Source organism: Bactrocera oleae, chromosome 4 (assembly GCF_042242935.1).
Source record: "Bactrocera oleae isolate idBacOlea1 chromosome 4, idBacOlea1, whole genome shotgun sequence".
Classification (NCBI taxonomy): Eukaryota; Metazoa; Arthropoda; class Insecta; order Diptera; family Tephritidae; genus Bactrocera; species Bactrocera oleae.
This window is the reverse complement of record NC_091538.1, coordinates 39808467-39834157: the sequence shown is the minus strand read 5'-3', so window position 1 is coordinate 39834157 and position 25691 is coordinate 39808467. Positions and strand designations below refer to the sequence as shown.

The 25691-nt window shown below is 33.6% G+C and overlaps 2 protein-coding genes and 1 long non-coding RNA gene across 5 annotated transcripts; 1 reads left to right on the top strand and 2 right to left on the bottom strand.

Annotated features, from left to right (window-relative positions):
• On the bottom strand, positions 1-8383 carry LOC106619987 (leucine-rich repeat-containing protein let-4). The gene is made up of 9 exons (XM_014238352.3): positions 8031-8383; positions 7051-7343; positions 5050-5594; positions 4763-4985; positions 3175-3311; positions 2950-3102; positions 2692-2872; positions 2482-2621; positions 1-2415 (listed from the first exon to the last, which is right to left on the bottom strand). The coding sequence occupies exons 3-9, from the start codon at positions 5453-5455 to the stop codon at positions 2144-2146; spliced, it is 1512 nt and encodes a 503-aa protein (XP_014093827.1). The 5' UTR covers positions 5456-5594; positions 7051-7343; positions 8031-8383; the 3' UTR covers positions 1-2143.
• Positions 8384-8725: 342 nt separating this feature from the next.
• LOC106619996 (ATP-dependent DNA helicase DDX11) lies at positions 8726-13083 on the bottom strand. The gene is made up of 5 exons (XM_014238361.3): positions 12754-13083; positions 12323-12703; positions 10742-11908; positions 10487-10684; positions 8726-9811 (listed from the first exon to the last, which is right to left on the bottom strand). Exons 1-5 carry the CDS (start codon positions 12952-12954, stop codon positions 9149-9151), a joined length of 2610 nt encoding a protein of 869 aa, XP_014093836.2. The 5' UTR covers positions 12955-13083; the 3' UTR covers positions 8726-9148.
• Positions 13084-18410: 5327 nt separating this feature from the next.
• Positions 18411-20845, top strand: LOC138856941 (uncharacterized). Of its 3 annotated transcripts, XR_011395898.1 has the most exons (5): positions 18411-18548; positions 19184-19348; positions 19489-19811; positions 19921-20350; positions 20416-20845. It is a non-coding gene; the product is annotated as an uncharacterized lncRNA (long non-coding RNA). The 3 variants fall into 3 exon arrangements; XR_011395897.1 differs by having other exon boundaries at positions 19489-19716; positions 19921-20845; XR_011395896.1 differs by having other exon boundaries at positions 19921-20845.
• Positions 20846-25691: the final 4846 nt, after the last annotated feature.

Sequence of the window (25691 nt, the reverse complement as noted above, 5' to 3'; positions counted from 1 at the left end):
TTGTTGTCAAGACTAAACCGGCTGTTCTTTATTGTTCTTTAACGTAATACAGGTATATTTTTAGTAACGTTATCATTCAAAAAATGTCTTAAGAATATGCTTATCACATTATCAAACTAAGAGCTGCCAAATCTGACCCTATTTGATGAAGCTGCTCATTAGTTTACTAGCATGTAGCATATACATTAAACACATTATTATAATTACAAAAAATAAATAATAATTTAAATAAGTTTTAAATTAAAGATCTTAATTTTTCGAATATATAAAATGAATTTCGATAATTAGTGAATACACTTGTATATTGGATGTCTAACAAGATAATCTGAGTACAAAATACTTTACAACATTTTTCATATATGTATCTTATTTAAATGAAATTTCAAAAGTTTTCAATGTGTCTCAATTCCTACACTTGTATATTTGAGTGTATAATAAAATTCTGTTTCTGAGTACATACATACAACCTTTGATTATTGACCCAACTGTTTTGAAAATATTTTCATACTTTCGTTTCTCAAAGATTATATGCCATTACTCATTACATTGAATATATTTTACAGCGTTACTCGTAAAAAATTTAAATACTAAAAATGTTTTGCCTTATATTTTAATTGTATTGTACATACAAGTATGCGTTTGTATTTACCTACATATGTATGTGTTCATACACATAAATAGATTCTCAAGCAATCAACAATTTTGTTTGCATTTTAGACGAAAATAAATCCATCTGGTAAGTGTTTATAAAAACGTATTAATCTTTTAATCTCGGCTTTACAATTGCATAGCACATGCTGATATGTATGTATGTATTATAACTTGATTATTTTTTAACGAATAGTTAATGAAGCTTTGGGACAATAAAAATCGCTATTACGTATTGGTTCTTCAGAACATTTTTAAGACATTTCGAAAACAACATTTTCAAATATAAATAACTCAATAAATAGTTATTACATATGATGTACCTATGTCCAGGTTGTGAATGAGTACAATTTACATACTATTATGAATTATATAACAAAAAAATAAATTAATAAAATTTAAATAAAGCCTTTTTAAACTACTACTATTACTATTCTCTTCAGTTAAAGCCAATTAGATACCATAATGCATAATAATTTAAAACTAAAGCGAATATTTTAAGTAAATTTAACAAACGAAATTTGAGATTATCCGGAACACGTTTCACCAAATGCATTTTTCCGATTATCAAATGCATATGTATGTATGTAGCTCGATAATTTTCCAACTCTCATGCCCATGTTATGAGCACAAACTACTTATTCCGTAATCAGTTCTTGTAACATGTTGGTGCACTTACATAAATTTAACACGCATAAAACTTTTTAATTTTAGAAACATTCTTATTTTTTAATGTGATAAACGTTAATACACATTTAGCTATGTTTTGTAAGAAGCATAGAAATTGAAGTGAACTGTCTTAATTTAGTTTTTTAAATTTATAGTTTTCATTTGTTAAATATACACAAACATAAAAATGATTGTATCTCACAACGACGACATTGATTTTGCATTAGTAGCTTCCCTTTGATATTAGATCGTTTTATAGTATGTTAAATATAAATATGTATGTATGTATATGAAGTCAAAATTATAATATATCGCTTCAGCAAATACCTTTTAGTAAACATTAGAATAGGAATATTAGGCGCAAACATATATATATATTTAGTTGCAATAAATAGAGTTCATGTAGCTCCTAAGTTTCAATTGTTCTCCCTTTTAGGTAACTTTCGGCAAAAAAATGTGTCAAAAAGTAACCGTTAGTGTATAACTAATGCATTTTTCTTACAGGCTATCGTAAACTTTTCACAAAACCTTAGTACTTATTTGATATGTATGCGTGTATGAGCCTAATGGCATCCATATATATGATATGTATGCATATACAATTTGCAACAATGTACCCAAATTCTTCTCAGCAATTATGTCTGTGCGCATATCTATGACACTCTTCAACAGTTTCACTGTTGCGGCGTGGTACCAATATATCTATATGTATGAATGTATTTCGTCCCAGCGTATAATAGAGAACACGCTTCTAGTGCAATCATTTGCAGTGATTTTTGAAATTCCAGTAAAATTGCTCCTAATTGTGGCGCCTTAGCGTGGCAGCTTAAAACCTACTCACTGCAGCTAATATGCTGAGGGCAACGTTGGTTAGAACGTTAGCATACAGCACAGCACTGTTGAGTACGGTGGGGGCAGAGTTTTTACCACCACAGTGCATTTTCTCCAATGGCATTGTTTGTACATAGTATTGTCGATTTTCTATGGGCATAAGACAAGTGGGCTTCTTCTTCTGTGCCATTTCGTCATCTCTGTTCTTCAGATCTTGCAAAAGCTTCGGGAACCAGGTAAGTTCACACGAGCAAATCAACGGATTATCTATGCACGGTTTGGAGTGATTAATATTATAAATAGCAGCATTTTAGGCACTTTAAGTGAGTTTACCTGTGATGTCAATTATGCGTAGCGTGTCGGTGATTGGCTCCATGATATCTTGAGGTATCCGCGACAGCTTGTTATTTTGGATGTTGAGAGTTTCGAGTGAGTTGAGATTTTCAAAAATCATACTCGGTAAAACCTTCAGGCTAAAAATACAATGTACCATCATAAATAAACTTTCGTTAGCAAATATATGTAGTTGGTAGGGTAACATACTCATTCTTTTGGAAATTGAGGAAAGTCAGTGAGTCTCCATAGCCAGCGAAAGCGTCTTCTTGTATAAAACTTATGTTGTTATTTCTTAAATCTAGGTGACGCAGCCGATGCAGTGGACGCAAAGCTTCGCTGGGTATAGATTGAATATTGTTGTCACCCAAACGGAGATATTGAAGATTTTCTAAAATATTTGTTATTTTACGAGTAGGTATTATGAACTAAAAGTACTTTATACATAAATAATAAAATTACGTCTACCTTCCAATCCCTTGAAAGCGTCCTTGTCTATGATTTCTATTTTATTCCCCTCCAATTCCAATGAATTTAAAATACTTAGATGGGAAAACACATTGGCTGGTACAGTGGTGATCATGTTGTGCGCCAAAATCAAAGAGTCCAAACTCTCCATTCCTTAAATTGTGTTATTTAATATATCAAACATTTTAAAAATTCCAAAACCGTTTTCCTGATATAATACGACACCTGCAAAATCGCCTTCACGAATGCTGCCGATTTTATTCTCTTGAATTTCCAATTTCTTCAGAGTGTCAAGTATGGAGAGAGCCTGCTGTGGTACCGCAGTGAGATCATTACCTCCAAGGTTTAATCGTTTCAGTTTTCTAAATTAAATAAAAATTTATAAGTGCCAGAATTTATTTCATTATGAATGTATGTAGTAGAGTTGAGCCTTTCATGTGAAAGTTTGTAGTTTGTCAGATCATCGAAATGTAAAGTATTTAATTAAAAAAAAAATTATTTTTAATTTTATTTTCTTAATCCGATTTTAGACAAAAAAACTGCTGAAAAAACTGTAATTATATTAGTTTCAGTTATAGTCATTTAAATTTTTTAAAATAGAGAAGTATGTTTAATGATAATAATGTTTTGTTATAAATAAGACAAAGCAGGTTTTCTAGCAAACAATCCTTTAATTCTAAATATTGTAATATTATTTATAGTTTTATTGAATAGAATCGGCCTGTTTCTGATACAATATTGTGTTTTCTTACTAAGAGTCATCGAATCTGTTTGCCATGTTTTGAGGAGATTAGTAATAGTTCTTCAGAAACTGGGTGGTGTATAATCCCGAAAATATATGTATACATACATATAACTTGCTTTTATTAAAACAGGTTCCTGTATACTTAATTCTGTTTTTGTGATAATATCCCAATTGATCTCCTGGCATACGAAAGAAAAAAGTTGTGGGAGTTAAAGAAAACATCTGAGAATAATAAGAGGGCAATCGAACAAATAAAGAAAGATACGATGTCAGCATGGCAACGAAGATGGGAGAATCAGAGTCGCGGCAGATGGACGGCCAGACTCATAAAAGATGTAAACTTATGGACAAGCCGAAGATCTGGAGAAGTCGACTTCTACACGACACTTCAAAAAATATCTCCACAGAATGCGAAAGGTCGAAGAGCCGTCATGCCCATACAACGATGGCAACGGGAACGCACCGCCGTAGAAGGCCGGGTTGGTCCAATAAACACGCACAATTTAATCAACGTCATGATGGAGAGCGAAGCAAACTGGGGCAACATCCAGAAATTCGCTGCAAATTTGCTATGCAGCAAAAAGCGGGACCTGGACGAAGGTGCGCAAATGTAAATCTCTCAATGAGAAAAATTGAACGCCACCCTGAAGTAATGCAAACGCGGTTCCAGGGTGGGCGACGGTTCCCTAGAAGTGGTGTTTTTAGTGACCTGCAAGCGGCACATACCGTAGCTGCGACGACAGCAGGGTTGATGCGGAAGGAATTTTTCACCCTCTCACCCGCAAGAAAAAAAATCCGTTTTTGTAACTCTTTTACATATTATATATAATAATTCCAAACCTTATGTGTCCGGCTGGTGATAATTCTGAACTAATATGAAACGTATGACATTTTAAGATGAGAGGAATAAGTATTGTAACGTATAAAATAGAATTTGAATATATAATAAAATCATCCTTATCTGAATTACAGGTTTGATCACAATTTTATTGAACCGAAAATTTCAGTTTTATAACCAAACTTTATTTAGAATTGTGTTTAATGACATGAATCACTGAAGACACTTACTTTTCAAGTCCTCTGAAAGCTTCGGGTTCTATGGTGACTATTTTGTTCTCGTAAAGTGTAAGTATTTCCAAAGTATCCAAGCCTTCGAATGCATTATTATAAATTACACTAATTTTGTTGTGATTCAAATTCAGAATTAACAAATGGTAAAGATGCTTTAAGGCTGCAGATGGTACTGTCTTCATTTGATTCTGCGAAATGTCCAACTGTGTCAGTCCGTTACCTGTAAGAAATATTTCCACATTATCCGAGTGGATTGTGATGTCATTCAAAACGCCCGCACTTACCCAATGAGCTGAGCGCATTCTCCTCTATGGCTGCCAAACTGCTGTTGTGAATTGTCAAATGGCGGATATCAAGCGCCAGAAAGACAAATCCTTGTAGTTTTGGTAGGTTATTGTGACGTAATTTCAAATAGAAAATGATGGGACTCTGCCCTTTCAAGGTGCCCATTGATTTCGTTATATGTGCCAAATCCGTGGTTTCACACAAAATATCCAAACCGTTCTTCTTCACTGTACAGATACAGGGTGCAATGTCATTCTGCTCGGGACACACCTGTTGCTGTGGTGGATTTTGGGCTTCAATTTGTGATATTCTCAGTGAAAGCGCCCAAAACGCTACCATCACGCCATAGGCGAAAAGGCTATTACTACTGACGCCGAAAACGTTGTCTTTTGTCGCCACCGCCATTTTGCACTGTCACTATTTACTTCTTTACTACTATGTAAGCGATCTTGCACGCACCCACGCTGTTAATCTGATTCACGTTCTAAATCCGTCGTGTCGTGGAAACTGCCTGCCAGTAAATCTATTCACTTCTATTGTATGCCTGCAAGTTGAAGCGGAGGAGATGTGATTAACCAATGATCATATGAATAATACCCCAATCAGTGGCAAAATGAATGTGAAATCGTGCAGACTCAGATGCATACACACAAATCGCACATATAAATATAAATCTACGTATTATGCTAGAATAGAAATGCATGCAAGTACCTACTATAGTACTACAAACACCACACAGCAAAAATCCAAATTGAATGAAGAGATTTACGCGACTGCTAATACGACTAGTTGTGAAATGTTCAAACTTCCAATGAAAATTCAATATTGTTCGGAAGCAGTTTAAAACTAACCGCAATGTACTCGTACTTTGGAGATCTTAAATATATTTTCTGTTTACAAACAAGACCTTCTCTATGCATCTTGCACCAACACTTACTGAAAACCAGTACCACCTTCAAGGTTGCTAGGTATTCATCGTAAGATCAGATTATAAGGTATCACTACTGGGTGTTTATGTTCATATATTATACTATACTATATACATATGTATATATCATATATGCATGTGTAAATAAAAACGTTCTGAATTCGAAACTACAAGTTCTGTAATTTTGCACAAATTAACCTAAATTAAATAAAATAAACTTACATAACTAGTGACTGAAAAATGCATGCCACTCAATGCTAGGCGAAAATTCCCTTCCAGTATACATAATATACCGGCTATCTACTAAGTGAAATAGAAAATGATCAGGACGAGTTTCTATAGCGTAAAGACATACACACGATACCTACAATCCCTGTAGTACCCCTGTACAAAATTATGCGATGTTACTCTCTATAAAGTGCAGTTGAAAATGAATTGATCTCTAACACATAGCTTTAGAATACAATTAGGTATCAACTTTTTAGATGTTCCAAATAAAATGATGAAACGTGATTAAATTAGTCTATCGTCTGTACCATGGCGTCTAAGCCTTTAAGGGTTAATACGATCTCAGGGAATGTCATTTAGGATCAGGTGTTATTACTAAGTTTTGAAACTTCTTATGATTTTTTTTAATGAAGTAAATTATTGCATTTCAGTTACATAACCACTTTTTCGGATATCTCTAGCTGATTGAAAGCAATGTTATCTTAATATTATATTATAAAATCCTTCTTACGTAGGAATCTGTAATGTACACATTCGCAAATTATTTAAGAGCAGCCTTTCAAAAGTGAAGTCTAAACAGCGTCAAGTGAAATTTTTGTCATAACAATAGATTTTTCATCCATCAATTTAAATATCCGAAAATATTCATTTGATAATTTTTCAAAAACAAAAGAAATTCTCCTTTAAGCTTTTAAAAATTCAGACATTGGTTATTCGTTAATTTACAAATACAGATGAAGATAAATTAATGATAGTACTTGACATATTAATATAAATTAAACAACAATAAATGACTATGCAATTTTAAGATACTTTTAAAAAAATAAGCATCATCATAACTTACCCAAATTTTAAATCGTCATCACTTGCAAAAGTACCGACTTTATCAGGCCTTCGGGCACTGTTTCGTTAAAGGCAATGTCATTTATATGCATGCATACGTTTTTAATCCACAACAGTTCGAAGATCTGGGTCATGAATATCGGGTTTATTTGTTTATATCAAGACACGTCCACGTCCCTTACGCCTATTACTGGCCTATAAGCTTATCTGACACCAGTTCATATGTACTTTGCAAATGTGTACGCGCCAAATCGAAGACAGTGAAAAAATGTAGTTGGAATAGATTTAAATTCACTGCACCCACCAAATTGTCAAGTTGTCAAAAAAGAGAATTAATATTCTATTATAAACTTTGCCCTTTAACATAAATGTGTATATTTAAATTGTAAACGATTTATGAGTTTATACTATACATTCGTTGATGGGTTCATTTCCAAAATTATGTTTATTGCATGAATTTCATATGTGAATGTATGTAACCTAATCGCACACATCTACAAACATAGACACTACGTGCATGTTCCACAATGTTTGTTTGTGTATGTATAACAGTGACTTAAGAAAATCAATATTCTGACAACACAGACTGAAATTAGGCGAACCACACATACACACATACAGCCACCCCAAAGGATGGGCTTGTGAAAGTTACCCATTTATTGTTCTACTCCCAAATCCACATTCACTGACACACACACCGTTAATATTTTTGTATGATATCCCCTTTGTAAAAAGTGAAATTAGTTGTTGCTTCATTGGTATGTTTCTATATCTAAAGGTATTTCATTCTTTTCTTGTTTTTTGCTTATAAACTACTCCAAATGATCTGTGACCGTTGAACAAAAGCATACACACAACATAGATATATACATTGTTTGAACTAATATTTTATGTGAAAATAATATCCAATTACGCTTATTTTAATCTTTTGAAACTATTGCTAATTAAGTTAAAGTTTTTATATAAATTAATTTTCATTACGTCTGCCACAACGTCCCAATAAAATTCACTGCGATTTGCTGCGCTCGCTCAACGCTTATCGAACGGACAGGAAATCCCGCGCGCGTGTTTTAACTGTAACACCGACAACCAGAGACTGAAAGCAATTCTAATGAGAGAACATTTCAGCACATTCGGAATTCCATCGAATAGGGTTTGTTCGGCTAGGCGCAATTGACATTCTCATCGTTCTCATCTATTCAATAAAATTTGTTTTAAATTATTAGCATTGTGTATATGTATGTATATTGAGAGTTATAAGAATAAAAAAAATTTTAAGGAACCGTTTTTCGTTTTAGGGTCTAATTTACTAATTAAACCCAGTTCTTTTTAACTTTATCGTAAAATCATTACAAAAAAAAAAAGATTATAAACCTATTAAAAAAAAAAATAATCCAAAAAATATTTTTAAAAAAATCCAAAAAAAAATATTAGAAAAAAAAACCAAAAATTGTATTATTTAAAAAAAAACATTCAAAAACCCTAAAATCTCAAAAGAAGTCCTAAAATCTTAAAAAAAAATTACTAAAACTTTGAAAAAAAGTCTTCAAATTATTTTAAAAAAAATGCCAAAATTATTTTAAAAAAATGCCAAAATTATTTTAAAAAAAATTATCCTAACCCTATTTAAAAAAAAAAAAAAACATTATACTAAAATTACTTAAAAAACATTACAATTTCGAAATATGTCGTTGGTCATTTATATAAATATATTATAAGTAAAATTAATTTAACGTAGATTAAAACAAAACAAAATTAGTTTAAATAAAAAATAATACATATACATATAATAACGTAATAAATACATCCAATATAAACCAACTATAAATGTGTAATTTTTTACTTCGATGAAAGTATGAACTACGGTTAAATTTCTTTCCTTTAAAATAAATAAAATAACAGTATGAATAAACAAAAAAAACACAAATTTAAAAAAAAACACAAAAATATAAAAATGAACTTAAATTACAAAAGCGGTATTCACACCCAAGTATTACTTGTAACGAAAATGTTCGAAAATTTACAAATAATTTACTTTTCAACAAATGTTACACTTAATATTAAGACAGAAATACTGATAAACATTATTAATTTTAATATTATACTGCTTCCAATTTTTTATATTTAATGTTTTTAAAGAATCTTGCCGTTGCCGCTTGCACTGTGCCAAAAGTCTTCGGTATCTGCAAGCTACGTGTTATCCACTGTGGCAACTTCACTTGAATATCAGCTTTGCAGTAACGCTCGTCCAAAAGCAAAACACAAGCATAATCGTTGATATGCCGCACAGACCTTCCGATGCATTGGTTAACCGCTTTCAGGCAAAGATTCTCATAGTATTCGTTGCCGGCACCAGAGCCCAGTGTTTCATCTAAGTATCGCATCCGCTCTTGTAACTCAACAGATTGTCGATTTGGATAAGGCATGCCCACGACAATAACACACCTTCCCAGATCATCCGCAAAGTTAAGCCCCTCACTTAATTTACCTCCCACTACGCTGAAAAGCAGCGCTCCGCCACTACTTTGTGCTTTTATCGCCGCACTGTAGTCATTTAAAAGCTTTTCGACCGATGAGCCTGCCGCCTCCGCTGCACGCGCCTCAGAAAAGACACGTTTCTTCGTCGCTATTCTCTCCAATATACCGCACTTTTGCAAATGATTGTACACTAAGTCTAGATAGTCGTACGATGGGAAAAAGCATACAATTCCTGCGGGTACTACACTGCAAACATTTTGAATAATCATGCCACATTCGATAAGCTATAATTTAAAAAAATCGTCAAATTAGAAACAAACACAAAGAAATAAATTATAGGATGATTATAGGAATGTTACTAATAAATCCAAATCCAAAGCAAATCCACTATAGCCAATCGTATTGGACTAGCTATATTACTATATACTATATTATAACCTGCTGATTAGTCTTAGTAACTAAATCGTAGTTATACACGCCAATGGCCTTCGACAGAATTAAACCTAAAAACTCACACTGACTGGAAGCTTGCAGGGTCACTAGACGATTGTTCACTACAATTACCGCAAATTTATTTGTTTACGTACCATTGAATCCGGAACACTCCTCGAATGATGTCCTAAATCTAACGAACTATATACCAGAAAAACCGATAGATACGTAAGGCCATCTACAAGGATACATACAAAACTTTTGAAAGTGATGTTCCCATGAATGGCCTTCTGGGAGCCAAAACTTATAGACCAGGAGCGAAGATTCCTAGTCTGTACTCAAGTAACTCTTACGCAATTATGGTCTAGATATTGTAGTAAAATATTTTAGAGGAAAACAACAATCCTTTTGAAGCAAACTTATCTAATACTCTTCTCACTTTTGACCAACCCAGTTGAACCAGTTGCTTCCTGTACCTGCCAGATGACCCGTTAATACCCGATATGAACTATTAATTGAGTTCTTACCATATCTTTAGTACTGCGCTCAGTATAATTGAAACAAAGTCGGCGTGCTGTTGGTCCTTGTGCAACCACTAAAGGTAATATTGCATCGGATGATACAACATGATCATAAAAATGTTCCCGAACTCGATTCGAACAAGCACTAAATAATTGCTCGGTCAATTCTCTGGTCGGTTGCATTGTTCCTCCAGCAACAATTATCTAGTTAATGTTGTAAATGTTAATATATACAAAAAGAACGTAGTTGGAAATACTTACAGAGCGAGCATCCTGGATAACGTCCGCAAAGTGAGCACCAGGATTTAATAATATATATTTAAGCGTACTATGGCCGACCACACTGGTTACATCGACAGTTAAAATAACACGCCCGTCTTCATCTTTTTCCGTTAATGATTGAATAAATGTGAGGAGAGCGCGGAATGGTGCGCTAATTGGTGTTACGTTATTGAGATTTGTTTGATGGCTTATGTTATTTACTTCATCTATTTTCTCAATGGCAGTTTTATCCTTAAGATTATTTTTTTGCGAATTCTCAATTTGTTTAAGAAGTTGTTTTGTAGCTGAACCTTCCAAGTGTTCATCTACTGATGCTTTTGAAAAAACTGGCTTTTCGGAAAACCCTTGCAACTTTTGGGCCAGTCGTGATTTCTCACAAAACTGTAGCAAAGAAAATAAGTCGATATTGTAAAATTCGCCTTCTGCCGTAAGTTCATATGTGCGAAGCACTCTAGAAAATTGTGACATTTTTCCCGCAGTGACGGGTGTGTCGGTTTGTAGTATTTTTACAAGTCGTTTTACAATGAATATCAATTGGTTGATTTTAAGTAAACTGACTGCACTGAACCGTTTTAAGTACCGCATTTTATACACCGTAAGTTGTTGTTGTACTAATAATAGTTGTTGCAAAGTCAACTCACAGCTATGCAAATGGGCAATTGTATCTAGCAAATTATGCGCCTCATCTATAATCACAATGGCACCTCGCAAGTCGATGCCTGCCTGAAGACGCGTCTGCCGATGCAGAAGCATTTGATATGTGAGCATTATAAGTTGTGCTGACTTCGCAGCTTCTCTTGCCGCGTAATATGGGCACGCATTTATTGATTCACCTTCGCCAACCAACTCCTCTATATCCATTACATTAAACAAAGCAGTTTCGCTTAGATTCTGCATCAAAGTAACTTTGCGATATTTACAACATTTAGTCCCTATATTCTCTTTTCCATCCTTAGTTTTTGGTAACATATCTAGGCACTTTTCGTTAATGAGACTTACGTTAGGCAATTTTTTCACTTGTGGATTTATACATAATTGCAGACGGGATGCTAAGGACACACATCGTATTCGCTTTCCGTATGGCGTGCGTTTTACTTCTCTTACGACTTGCGCTAGCTGTGAATGAGTACGACTGCAGAAAAATACCTAGAAAACAATTGCTATTGTTTTATAATGTTTAACCAAAAACATTTTTTACAAAAGACTTTTATAACTCCGATTCACTTTCCAATATTTTAAAATTTAAGGCACCAATGCTTAATACTTTTTTAATTATATCAGAAATCTGTAATTTCTATAATCATCTGCAAATATGCGTTAAAAGTTCCAAAGTTTAGACACACTACTAGCACATACTAATAGATAAAGCATGTGTTCAAAAAATGTATGTGAAGCATAACACCTACAATCTCATCATTAAGACAGCTATGTAGTATATAAATAAATGTAGTATATAAAATACAATTTATACGATTGACATCGTATTATGGGTTATTATAAATTATACATTCCAGGAATTCACGGCCAACATTATTTTACAATTTCATATGAAGTTTTTACCTGAATGGGACGATATTTTTCTTCTTCATCCTTGGCATCTTGATCTTGACTATCAAAATTCGCAGAGTGTTCTTCCCAATCAACGATATCAGTCAGCTCATTCTCTAGGCTTAAATTAGCATTGCGTACCATTTTTTCCGGATTATTATACCGGCGTTCTATATGAAATTCTTTTTGATGCTCATACATTTTTTTTAATCGGTCATCATGCAATTGTAACAATTTTTGAAAACGGCGGTGAATCCCAAGTTGTTTGTTTTTCTCCCTAGCTTCATAGCTAGCAGTTATCCAATCTTCCACCACATCAACATTGCTCCCAATACGTTTAACTTCTAAGTCCAGATTAGAAATGCGTTCCGCCAATTCTTTTCGCTCCAAGCTCTTAAAATAACGATTAATTGGAAGCAACAATATTTTATGAAATATATTACCTCACGATCTTCGACCCATTTTAAAACAGAACAGGTTAAAGTCAATGACTTTCCTGTACCCGTTGGACTCTCAAATATACCAATTGACTTTTGGGTCAATGTATCGTATACTGCTTCCATAAGCTCCTTCTGTATTTTGTAAGGAGGAAATGGAAATTCATAATCATTTGGAGTATCTAACCTTTTTTTAGGCGAAAACATATTTGATTTTATTTATTGACGTGCTCATCACAAAGTTTTTTTTTTTTTGTTTAAAACGTATATTAAATATAACAATGCCCGCCCGCCAGCATGATATTAGGGAGTAACGAAAGTGACCATTCACAAGACATTCCCACCTCCAGAGAGTACGTTCACAATAAAACCAACATGGCCAACACTGATGGCGATAGGTCAATACGAGTTGCGCAAAACAAAATGATGTAAAAATTATTTATAAATATTTTTAAATTGGGTATAGAATTAAATTATATAATCTTGATATAGATAAATATGCGGTATATTTTTAAGCGTTTTAATTGACTTATTCATGGACAAACTAGAAATTCAATAGAAATAACTATTGTAACATAAGTCATAATAACTCTTTTGAACAATAAAATAAAATTTATCATTGTGAAATATGTGTAGAGATAATTAGAGAGCTGATACTTCCTTTAATATAGGTATAGATACGTTTTTCAATCGCAAATTTTATTTACGTTTTATATTTCAGCATAACTCTCTTAAATAATGTATATATACTTCTTAAATAAAATATTTGAAGAATTTGCAGTATCTTCATAATATTAAATATAGTAGATAAATTTCCATATGTACTTTACTCCATTTTTTTATTTTTATTTATTGTAAAACATCCTTGAATTAATTAAAATTCTTGTTTTAATTAAAATGATAATCGAACTAAATCCTTTGCAGTTAAAAGAAATAAATATGAAAGTATCTTAATATATAATGTACATATAAAAGAGTAATGTTACCATTTTTATTAGAAATATTTTATGCATACTCGTGTATTATTACATTTAATACCCAAGCACGAGTGGCTCGGTCCCTTCGTCTTTCCTCGTCATTATCTCTCCCACAATAAACCGGTTTGGGTTACAAAAGAGTCTGTATTAACTGGCACATAGAAACGCTTCTATTTTTAACGAACAAAATGTCGAACACGAAATTTGGACACGAACACTGCCATCAACGGCGAAGCTAACACGATCGTCAGACAAATTCGTCTCCGGATAGATTGTTAACAATTCATATATAATATTTGTATATATTAACCCGTCTGTGTGTTTTTTTTTCATTGAACAATATGAAGCCACTTTCTTCACATACATACATATATTATAAATAAAAACGTTATAGAAATAGAGAAAACCAATTTAGAAATTTAGACCAAATCTTCAACTGAAATTCTTCATAACAAAAATTACAGCATAGCATGTATAGTAATAACATTGTAAAACATAACATGGCAACACACTGTAGCTGATTGTGTCAATTGGATGTTTTATTAGTAGAATAATAGTTGGCCGCCCGTGCCAAGTGTTACTTCAGTAGAGAATATAAGTGCACTTTTACATTGAGACTCAAAAGAGGCTCATTTTTTTCAAATTCTCTTTTTGTGTCGCTCTGTGCATTCACACGGTCAAAAAGAGTCTAGCAACTCGAGTCTAGTTTTTCTGCATTCCTTTTCACAAAATTTTCGTAAATATTTGTGCGGTTCGACTGCGCAACACTGCGTGCTGCGTATATCATTTGTATGTTGAGATGATGGTCACACATTTTGCTTGCAATGAATTACCATGAATATGGTAGAACAATATGCATAATACAAGTACCTACCCGCTAAATAGTTTCAAAGAAATACTAAAGACGGGAATTCTATAACCCACAAGAATGTATTGAATATCCGCTACTAATATTTTCAAGGCCAAATTTATAATAGGAATCTCCTAATCTTTAAGTATTAAAAACTCATAATTTCTTTACTCCGTATTAAAAATTCATAATTTCTTTACTCCATAATCTATATCTGAATTTTCTCCTTATTTACAATTTGTCATAATATTTCTATTATTTTATGCATACATATTTGCATATTACATACAAAAATAGATAACAGAACTCAAATTAGCGATCGAATTCATTTGAAACAGAGCGCTCTTGCAACCATTCAAAGAATTTGAAATTCAAAAGGAATGCTGAAAGGGAACCCGAACACAAGTGGCACGGTCCCTTCGTCTTTCCTCGTCGTCCCCTCGCCTACAATCATTGTATAAATCTACAAGTAACCAATCCTAAGATTTTCACTAATACACACGCAAAAATATCCCACTTGGTACGGGTTGCCTCGAAAATTCTACAACTAAAATCACACTTGGTACGGGTTGCCAACCAATATTCTGCTACTAAAGTCACACTTTGTACGGGCTGCCAACCAATAATCTACTACTAAAACGTCCAAATGACAGAAATGCACTAAGTAGGCAACCCATACCATGAAAAATGGTACACTTACGTGTGTATTAGAGAAAATCTTAGGATTGGTTTCTTGTATATTTATACAATGATTGTGCGTAATAGCAATCATGGAAATAATTGCAAAATGAAAACGACTTGGAATAACAAACCGTGTGATAGAAAGTCATACAAATATATATTTATTTAATTCCGTATTATTTATATATTTACAATTGAATATTATTATTTTCTCAATGTATTGTGACGAACACGGATGATAGAAAAAAATCGAATTGACGGAAAATTGCCAGAACAACTAGTTAGCGAATTTGAAGTTGCCAGAATGTTCTATAAGCAAGCGTTTATACACAGATTCTTTTGTAACCCAAACCGCAATCTTTTTAGCATTCCTATTCATTTTCAAATTCTTTGAATGGTTGCAAGAGCGCTCGGTTTTAAATGAATCTACGTTAATCGTTCAGAAATTTGAATTCTGTTATCTGTATTTTGTGTGTGATATGCAAATATGTCTGCATAGAATAATAGAAATATTTTGAAAAATTGTACATAAGGAGAAAATTAAGATACTCAAAATTCAATTTTAATTTTTAATAACTTACAGCATAACCGCACTAAATAAGGGATGCCGGACTGTGCAGCAAAGACAGTTTTAGTTAGAGCAAGGATGACATGATGCGAGACTCTCTCATTTTCGTTGATTTTTCTGTTATTCTCCTTCCCTGATTATTAAAATAAGGGAATTTCGAACAGCTGATGTTAAAAAAGGCGGGATGCCAGAAATAAACCCGCTAAAAATAGCTAACAAAAGCAGTGCGAAAAGAAATTTCAAGGAACGACACAAATACTTTTGAATAACGTGCAACTAAATTTTATTTGTTAATTTAATTTAAAACGTTCATTATAAAACCATGGCCTTTTTTATGACTTGTATTGTTGCTTTGTTATAATTTTCTTTATTTATATGCTATTTTTTTATGTTATGTGATTTTTTAAAAATTTTATGATGTAAATACAAGTAAATAGGGATGTATATGCGTTATATAGGCCTACTCGGGGACGGAGCACCTAAAAATAATATCGAAATGCAAAATACCCCCAAGTTTTTTTAATAATACCCAATCCACTTTCGTTCGACAGTGGCATGATTGGCAAATGTTATAAAAAATGTGGGTTTTGACAGCTCTCTCTCGATTCAAAGAGTCTCGCATCATTTCATCCTTGGTTAGAGTGTTGTCGTGTTAAGAGCAATTGAGACATAAGCAAGAAGTGGTAAGCTCGAATAACGATCAATAGGTGTTAAGTGGAATTAGAAATAAAGATAAGTGTATATAAATATATAGTGATAATTGTAGCGCCGTGTGGATTTTTTTAAAAATGGAAATAATGGATCTAATGTCCAGTGTAAAAAGTGTGCAAAGCAGCTGAAATATAACAACGGTACGACTAGTTTTATTAAACATCTAAATAAAACACATAGAATTGATTTAACTGTTGTTAATTATAATCGTTCTAGAACAATGAGTGAGAAGGATAGTGTTCTTAATTATTTTGATACTTTGTTATTTAATAAATTTGAATCACCCGTTCATGGCATTGCGATTTTGTATATAAATTTACTAACCGTAACAGTTTTTGACCTTTTAAATTAAAATCGATTGAAATTGAAATAATCGATTCTTCTGATCGACTAATAGATTCTTAGGATCGAAAAATGTAAAACCGGAATCGATTCTTAATGAAATGTTTCCACCCCTTAAAGCGACTGTTCTTGCCGTCAGAGATTAAGAGACTCGTCAACTCGTCTCTCACTGGAAATGAGAGCGCAATTGCTAAACGTCAAAACCTCCTGAACTCAAGCAACTGTCAAAGTTCAGGAGGTCTGACGTTTAGCAATTGGAAAAAGAGGGACGGCCAGACTGAAATCCTACAGAAAAATCTGTCAACAGAGAGATTTCTTGCCGCTGTTAAAGATCACTAACAAAAATTGAAAACAATGAAAATGAAAGAAAACGCGAAATTGAAATGTATGTGATAAAATCTTTTGTTACCACGCTTAGTAGTATTGATTTTCAATTAAAAATTATCAAAAACATTTATTCATTGAGAGCTAATACATTTATTCTTTTGATTAAATATTGAAAGTTTAAAAATCAAAAGTTTTAATATATGAAAAAATCACAAAAAAGGGTTTAAATAGTTTCTGCATATGTTATATTAATATTTAATCTAAATAAATGTTAGGTATTTTAACTTAAATGCCCTAAAGTTATTATTTTGACTGATCTGGCTACAGTGCAAAACGTTATAAAAAACGCTAATTTTGAGGCGCTCTCACACTGGAAAGAGTTGGGCATCCCATTGTCCCTGCTTGCCGTATTCTCGTCACTCTCTCGCTAACAAACTACAAACCACTGAATACGCAGCGTTGCCGTTTTGGTCCGATCGGACCAAAATTGGTAGTTTTATTTGCCTTTGGTAATTTGGTTGGTAGGCATAAAGGCACAATGCTAATGTGTAGCAATTGATGTCTAAATACTCATGCGATACATTGCTAGCAATGAACTGTCATTTTAATGGTTTGATAGAGCTGTTTTCATTTGCACAAAAATTTTAAAGAGGCAACATGATGCCAGCAAAGATGAAATGCCAATGTTTTATGTTTTGTTGCGCAAACTGCGATTGAGCAAAATAATATTCAAAACATGGAAAATAGTATTTAAATATTGTACATATATTCATATGTATATGTATGGTTAATATTTTATTGATAATTGTTAACATATGTAACTATCAATCATCATATTTAATTATTAAATTGGAATTGCAATAATTATTTAATTCTTGAAACATAAAATCTTATTTTTCCAAATAATACATTTATTGGAAAATGTTAATTTCTTTTTTTTTCATTCTTCACATAAATTTTTGTCATCCTAATAAAATTTTTTAATGGTTCAGGAGCTCAAACATGCGCTATATCAGCTCGAACATACCTATCCGACGTCATTTCGAAAGTGAATATATCATGATAGTAAATTCCCACACAACAACATTGCAGACCTCAATGGCAATGTAACATATTTGGCCGATGGTGAGCAATGTACATTGTCTGTGGAGCTGCGGTGTAAGGTTAAAAAAAAATCATGAATGGGAACCTGCTCAATGTGTGAAAACGAGAGATCTAACTATATCTGAAACTATGAGATAAAGGATTATAATTGTTAATATTATACTTTCAACTGGTTTTTTAGGTATAACAATAAATTACTTAAAACTTCCACAATAAGCGAACAAAATTATATTGACGTCAGGTAAATGAAAACTTAAACTTTTACGACATGTCAATTAACAACGGTTTTGACGACTGGAAAGATCAGACTGAAATCCTACCAAAAATATATGTGAACGGAGGGATTTATTGCCGCCGTTCAAGATCAATAATAAAAAATTTAATACAATGAAAATTAAATAAAATGCGTAGTTTAAATGAATGTGATGAAAATCTTTTATGATGAACCATTGTATATTTTGGGTTCACTTTTGTTCCCAGCGGTCTTTATCCTCGTCATAGCCTGATGCAAATGTCTTGTCATAAGATATATTGTCATAGTTTATTGTCTAGCTATGCACAAGCTATAAGACCTAAGCCAACTTCCAAAGAGCAAATCTGCAAAATGTTAAAAAAAAAATTCAGTTTAAAAGCAAGCGATTTGCAAAATTCAATATAATAATAATATACATATGTGTCTAGCTGAGGATCGTAACGTTCAAAAATGCTATGGCTTAAAACATAAATGTGACCATGACATCTACCTGTTATATGAAGAGTAGCAATAAATATTTTATCTAATATTACTTTGTTGGGCTGAGTAATAAATCAGTGACTATTTTAGTTTGTTTAGACAATTAGTTGGTCATTCCTCTTAAAACTGAATTGCTTTTGCAGGTTTTGAAAATTCTTAAGACCCCTTGCAACGGTGAAGTCAAGTGGAATTTGTTTTTGTAGCGGCAGTATGCATTTTAATGATAATAAACAATTTTAAAAACTATAGACCGGATCTTCTATAGTAAAAATAAATCCAACGTGTCGAATCACTGGAACATGCGTCAGGTATTTGGCTCTTACAAATTTCAAAACTTAAGTAATGTCGTTATATACATAGATATCTTCGAGTCTTCTTCATTTTTTCAAATTTAGACTTGATGAACAGTCTCCTAATATTAATAATTATTTTTTAATCTAACTTACAGCTGGTGAAATTTTCCATTCTCATCAAACTGACCACGAACGGGAGTTCGGATGTCGTACAATAAATAAACAATAAAAAAAAATGAGTGAAACTATTTAATTTGAAATGTAAAGTATTGCGTTTATTGCGTTAACGAGCGTCAACAATAAAATTCTCTATTAAAAACTTAGAATTATTCCAAAGAAGTCGTTGCCAATGTTAGAGAGTGAGAGTATACCTAAAGCCAGAGGTATAACGTTTCATGATCCGCTGCGCGTACTCTGTATCCCGTCGTTTGTTTGACCCATAATATATTACTCAATTCCCTTTTTCCTAAATGTAGAGGTACTTTGCTTTGTCCACTATCAACACTACCCTAATGCTTCTAGTCTAAAGCGCTTTCACCATTATGCTTAAAGTTAACCTTCGCCTTGTTTTATTTCGTATATTTCAGCTGAGGACGGCGTTGGGCTCTGCAACCTCTTTAACATTGCCAAAAAGTGAATAACTATACAAAAATATAATAGCAGAAGATGGTTAAATATTTTTGCGACCGCCAATAAATAATATATTATCGCACAATTCTAGCACTGACCCCACGTGGTTCTGTAAATGAGATATTTATCTTTGTCCGTGCTGCAGGGTTACTGATCCACGAAAATGCCTTGAAGACCAGTAGCTCACAGCCAGTAATGGCCGTATGTGTGTCAACAGAAAGTCCGCATCGAATTGCGTAAGCCGCAGACATTAGAAGTGGTAGTTGTTCTTGACTCGCAGGAACATCGTAACTAAAGCAAAGCTTTATGGCATCATAGGCTTATACCTCACGAGTTATATTCAAGTTTAACATCCAAATTCATAAACTCGTCGCTTTGGATGATCTAGTATGATCAGAAACAAAATTTAAATTACACAAGTACTGACCTTTAGACTTTACATGTATATTTAGACTCACCTCCATAAAATTCAGTGCATCGCACCGACCTTGTTAACGGTAATCAGCCCCTGGCCAGTGTAACAAAAGGTTATTAGACGTTGGAAAATATCGCTATCTATATCATTTATTTCGAGGACTCGGTACTGCGAGTACGATACACTGCGAAGTACCAAAACTATAATTAGATATTTTTTATGTAACTGAGGACAAAGAAATACTTACACACACGTTGGATTTTAAACTTTAATTGTCATATCAATTAGGGAATGGTCGTCGTAGAGGCCAAATATTTTCGTCATTAATTTCTCCATGAAACGTTTCAGCCACTTGAATTAGTCTGTAGAGCAGGTGTTTGAGTAGTACTTGTGGCCATTATTAGTTATTGAACTTTCTTTTTGCAATAAAAAAAACAATATTGAATAAAATATTTCAAATAAATAAATTCACCTGGAGGTTTGCTTTCAAGTTATCTAGTGTAGGTATAGTGGTGTTTGAAATGGCGGGACCATCCGAAACGACGAAATATAGTGTTAAGATATTGGAAAATATTTTTTTTACAAAAATTATCGAAATCGGACCAGAAGTATCATAAAATCCACAGATACCGAATATGTGGTGTCCAGTTCCTATGGCTGACTTTTTACCGAAAAGATCGGTAAATTTCTGAGATAAAGTATTAAAATTCATACAGCACCCTTCCTTATAATAATGTACCCCTGTGTTAAAAATTGGTAAAATAGGTAAATACCTCTCCTAGCCCCCCTATAAAACTAATATAAAGATTTTCAAACTTTCGTTTCCCTATATTAGGGAATGTCTCTTCCTGACAACGGTGAATCATTGTGCCTAAAATGGTTGCGACTGTGTCAATACTTCGCTTAGTTCCCATACACTTGATATAAACGTTCTGCCGACGTTACGTCCTATATATAGGTCAATATTTAAGAGTTAACCTTAAATGGTTTATGTTGGTCAATATGTGTGATATTGTATTGAAATTAAGGGACATCTTTTCCATACCATTACTAAATAAATCTTACGGATAATGAAAAAGCACGCTTTCGACATATTGAAAAACTTTACTGCAGGATGAACCGACTATTGTAATACTTTGACGAACATTATTTTTTAGTATCAAACTGATCGTTTGAATTTGAGGGAGAAAGAGACAGGGAGTTGATTTATTTACACGCACGGGATTCGCTATGTATGAAACCTCTCTACGGCGTGGTTCTGTAAAGATATATGGTCACTATTTATACGGTAGCTGTGCCAGAATATTGCCATCCGGGTTAAAAGTTTACAGCCAGGTAACGGTTGAATATTTATCGCGTAAGTCGCAAATACTTGATTAGATCAGATAACTGTTGTTCACGTGTAGCTGGTCATATTTTTACCAACGATAGTACCGTAGACAATCTCCTCATAAGGCTGTTAAACTCTATAATTGGTTGCATAATTGATATTTAAAATATCCGCGCTTTCGCTAAGATTCATAAACTTGAGCAGCAGTGCGAAATGAGACAAAAGACAAGCGGAAATAATTTTCTCACATTTCCCATAATGTACGTCGATAAAAACATTGAAAATTGTGGTTTTTGCGGATTTTCCGTTTAAGACTATGTTTACATGCAAATATGCACAATACATATTATGGAAATGTGTTAGAAAAAAATTAATGAGCATAAAAATTATTTAATCAAAAATATTTTTTGTGCTGCGTAGATGAAGAGTATAATAATAGGAAAAAGTTATATGAAAGAAAAATGCAAAAAATTGTCCGACTTAAGTTGTCGTTTTGTGATGCAATGAGCGACACCAAAAGAGAATTTGCCGCTAATAAGAAACAAAAAGAGTCCTTGTGCGAATGTAGTCTGAGAAGTTCACATTGCGTTTCACGATCTAGCGTACTGGCACCCTGTAATGTATTGTGACGAACACGATAAATTGCCAAAAGCAGCTAGACAGCGAATTCGTAGTTGCCAGAATATTCTAGAGGCGAAATTTTGTTAAAGATCTACTTTGTAAGGGCTGCCAGACTGTGCAGCCAAGGCAGTTTTAGTTAGAGTGTTGTCGGGTTAAGAGCAATTGAGACATAAGCAAGAAGTTGTAAGTTCGAATAACGAGCATTAAGTGTTAAGTTGTGGGAATTAGAGTTAGATAAGTGTATAGCCTTTAAATCGGGGCTTTTATTTAGCAATCCAGTGATCGAACTCAAGAGTGAGTTACAAGGTAGACGATTTATCGAGAAATCCGTTACAATTGGTGTCAGAAGTGGGATTGTCAAATTAATTCAAAAAGAGAGAATTGTTTGAAAATGGCGAAGTTTAATGATCTAAAGATTTCACAACTAAAAAAGCAGCTGGAGCAACGAGGTTTGGCGACAAATAGATTAAAAATTTAATTACAACCACGGTTGCGAGAGACCATGGAAGCAAAAACGTTAATGTTGAGAAATACATCTTTCAATTTAAAATAGAGGAAGAGACAATAAAGATGCAAGAGAAGGAAGTGATTCAATGTTCAATAGAGGTTATTTGTGCTGCGTTGGAATCGTTCTTTGAGTTTGTCAGCAGTTAAAGTGGAGGAAGCGTGTGAACCAGTGTCTTCACAGTATGGAGAGTAAGAAGCTTGTGTACCCGCCCAAGTGTCCTCACAGTCAGAAGAGCTGGACGTGCGTATGTCAGCGCATTTGTCTTCACAGTTAAAAAAGGAGGAAGCGTGTGATCCAGTAAAAGAGTCCTCACAATCAGAAGAGCAAGAAGTTTGTATACAAACATAAGTGCCCAATCAGTCGGAAGAGCTGGACGTGTGTGTGCCAGCGCAGGTGTTCTCACAGTTGGAAGAGAAGGAATGAACCAGTAAAAGGGTATCCACAGTCGAAAGAGCTGGACGTGCGTATGTCAGCGCAGGTGTCCTCACAGTTGGAAGAGCAGGAAGCGTGTATACCAGCACAGGTGTCCTCACAGGTTGAAGAGCAGGATAAAATTAAACCTGAAACGAATGACTCTTTGCAAGAAGGTCCAGAATTGGAAGGTGTGTAATGCATAAAGTGGAGTTGAGCCAATGTACAACGAATGGAGAAATAAATTCAGAAAGCTCAGTCACAAAAGCATAATGGTCAGAGCGGCTGCTTGCATCGAGCATGGTTCTTCCAAAGGTTAAAATTCCTCTTAACGTCTTACAACTTCTTGCTTATGTCTCCATTTGCTCTTAACACGATAACACTCTAACTAGAACTGTGGTTGCTGCACAATCCGGCAGTCCTTATATAGTAAACATTCTAATGACTACGAACTCGATGTCTAGTTGCGTCTGTCAATTTATAGTTGATTCGATTTCGTTCTATTATCCGTGCTCGTCACACTGCCTTCCACTTAAGTATGATCGCGCCGATAAGACATATTTGCAGTGCCAACCACAAAGCTGTAATATTCCTCATTTCATTTTCTAAGCTGGTGTTAACTTCCTTAGGCGTCTTTCTCTTCTTAGAGTTAATTTCATCTGGTTAAATGAGTTAAGCCTCACCCTATTAATAAACACTACACTCAGCAAGATGTCACCACACGACGACACCCCACACCGCCAAGCAACAAAAAGGATGGTCCCCACATTAGAGGATCTGCATTTGTTTGTACACTGCGCCGCGTCAACACCGTTCGCCATGCACTAATTCGATTTAATTGCATAGCGATTCAAAGTTTTTCAACCTTTCAACGATCCTGTGTGACGCATCCTTTCTCTCACGTAATTTGATTTTCACCACATTACTTACGACAAGTGCGCAATTTTATTGACATCGGCTTTCGGATTCTACATTTATAATTTGTTCTTGTATAAAATTAATACTAAAAACTAAGTCAAATAAATTGTGTATCTATTTACTCATGGTCCTTCGAGCATTACCGAAAGTCACCTTCGGATGTTTATAAAAAAAAAATTAATTAAGTTAAAAACAATTATGGTGACACAAAACAAAACAAAGTGCGGGAACAAAGTTCAAAGTACATATACATATATTCAAAACATACAATAAAAAGTGCAGTACATAAAGTAAAGAAATACATATAAACACATATTTATGCAGCGGAGAAATAAGTGCAGTGAGATGCAGTGCTAGTAAACATATATATCTATTTATATGTATATATAATAAAAAACTCATATACAATAAAATATAAAAAAATTGCAGTGACATGAAAATATCCACATATACTCTTGTAATCCAATTAATACAATAAACGGGTGCGAAACTTAAAAGCACCTAAATTCAACAACATAAATAACAAGTAAGGAAGTTTTAAGTTCAGGTGTAACCGAACATTTTATGCTCTCGCAACTTGCAAATATCAAAGCCCGGGAAGTTTTTTCAGGTGTTGACAAAATTTTATATTGAAGGAAGTATTGATCCGATTCAACCCATTTTTGCTTCAAAGACATATTATTATCGAGAGTTTAATTAATTTATTTTATTATATGAATTCCAATTATGTATCTTACAATTTACCGATATTTTCGGTAAAAAGTCAACTATAGGCACTGGAGTCCACATATTCAGTACCTATTGGCTAGTTCAGTTTTGGTTCGATTTAGACAATTTTTGGTCATAAGGAGGCATACTTTCAACGCATTATTCACGCAAAGTTTTACCCCGATACAAACATTGTTGCTTGATTTGTATAGTAGAAAGTGAAAGAATCAAACGGTATATAAAAGGGTGTTATATGGGAAATAGGCGTGGTTGTAATCCAATTTCGCCCATATTTGTACTATAACATAGGAATATGGGAAGAATGTTATGTACCGAATTAGATGAAATCTATTAACCAGATCCCAAGATATGGATTTTCACCTAAAAGTGGGCTGTGCCACGCCCACTGCGTAATTTTGAACGCTGTTCCCTTAAAATCAGCTCATGCCATCGCAGAGATAATATTTAATGTCTCTAGTGTTTTGTGCTTGATTTATCGCGCTTTTATAAGTTCTTAACAGTACCGTTATATGGGGAGTGGGCGGGGTTGTCACAAGATTTCACCCACTTTCACACTGTAGATGGAGGTGCTAAAAACATTTGTTGTCAGTGTGTTTTTATTTAGTTTTATAGCATTAGCGGTTTAGGAGATATGCACATTAAACCTATTAGGAGCCGGGAACAGGTCCACAAAAAAAATTTTAACTGCAGATGCCCCTCCCTAATGTGATCCTGTGTACCAAATAACAGTCTTGTATCTTATTGCGGAGCTTAGTTATGGCAATTTATTTGTTTTTGATTAATGGCGTTTTGTGGG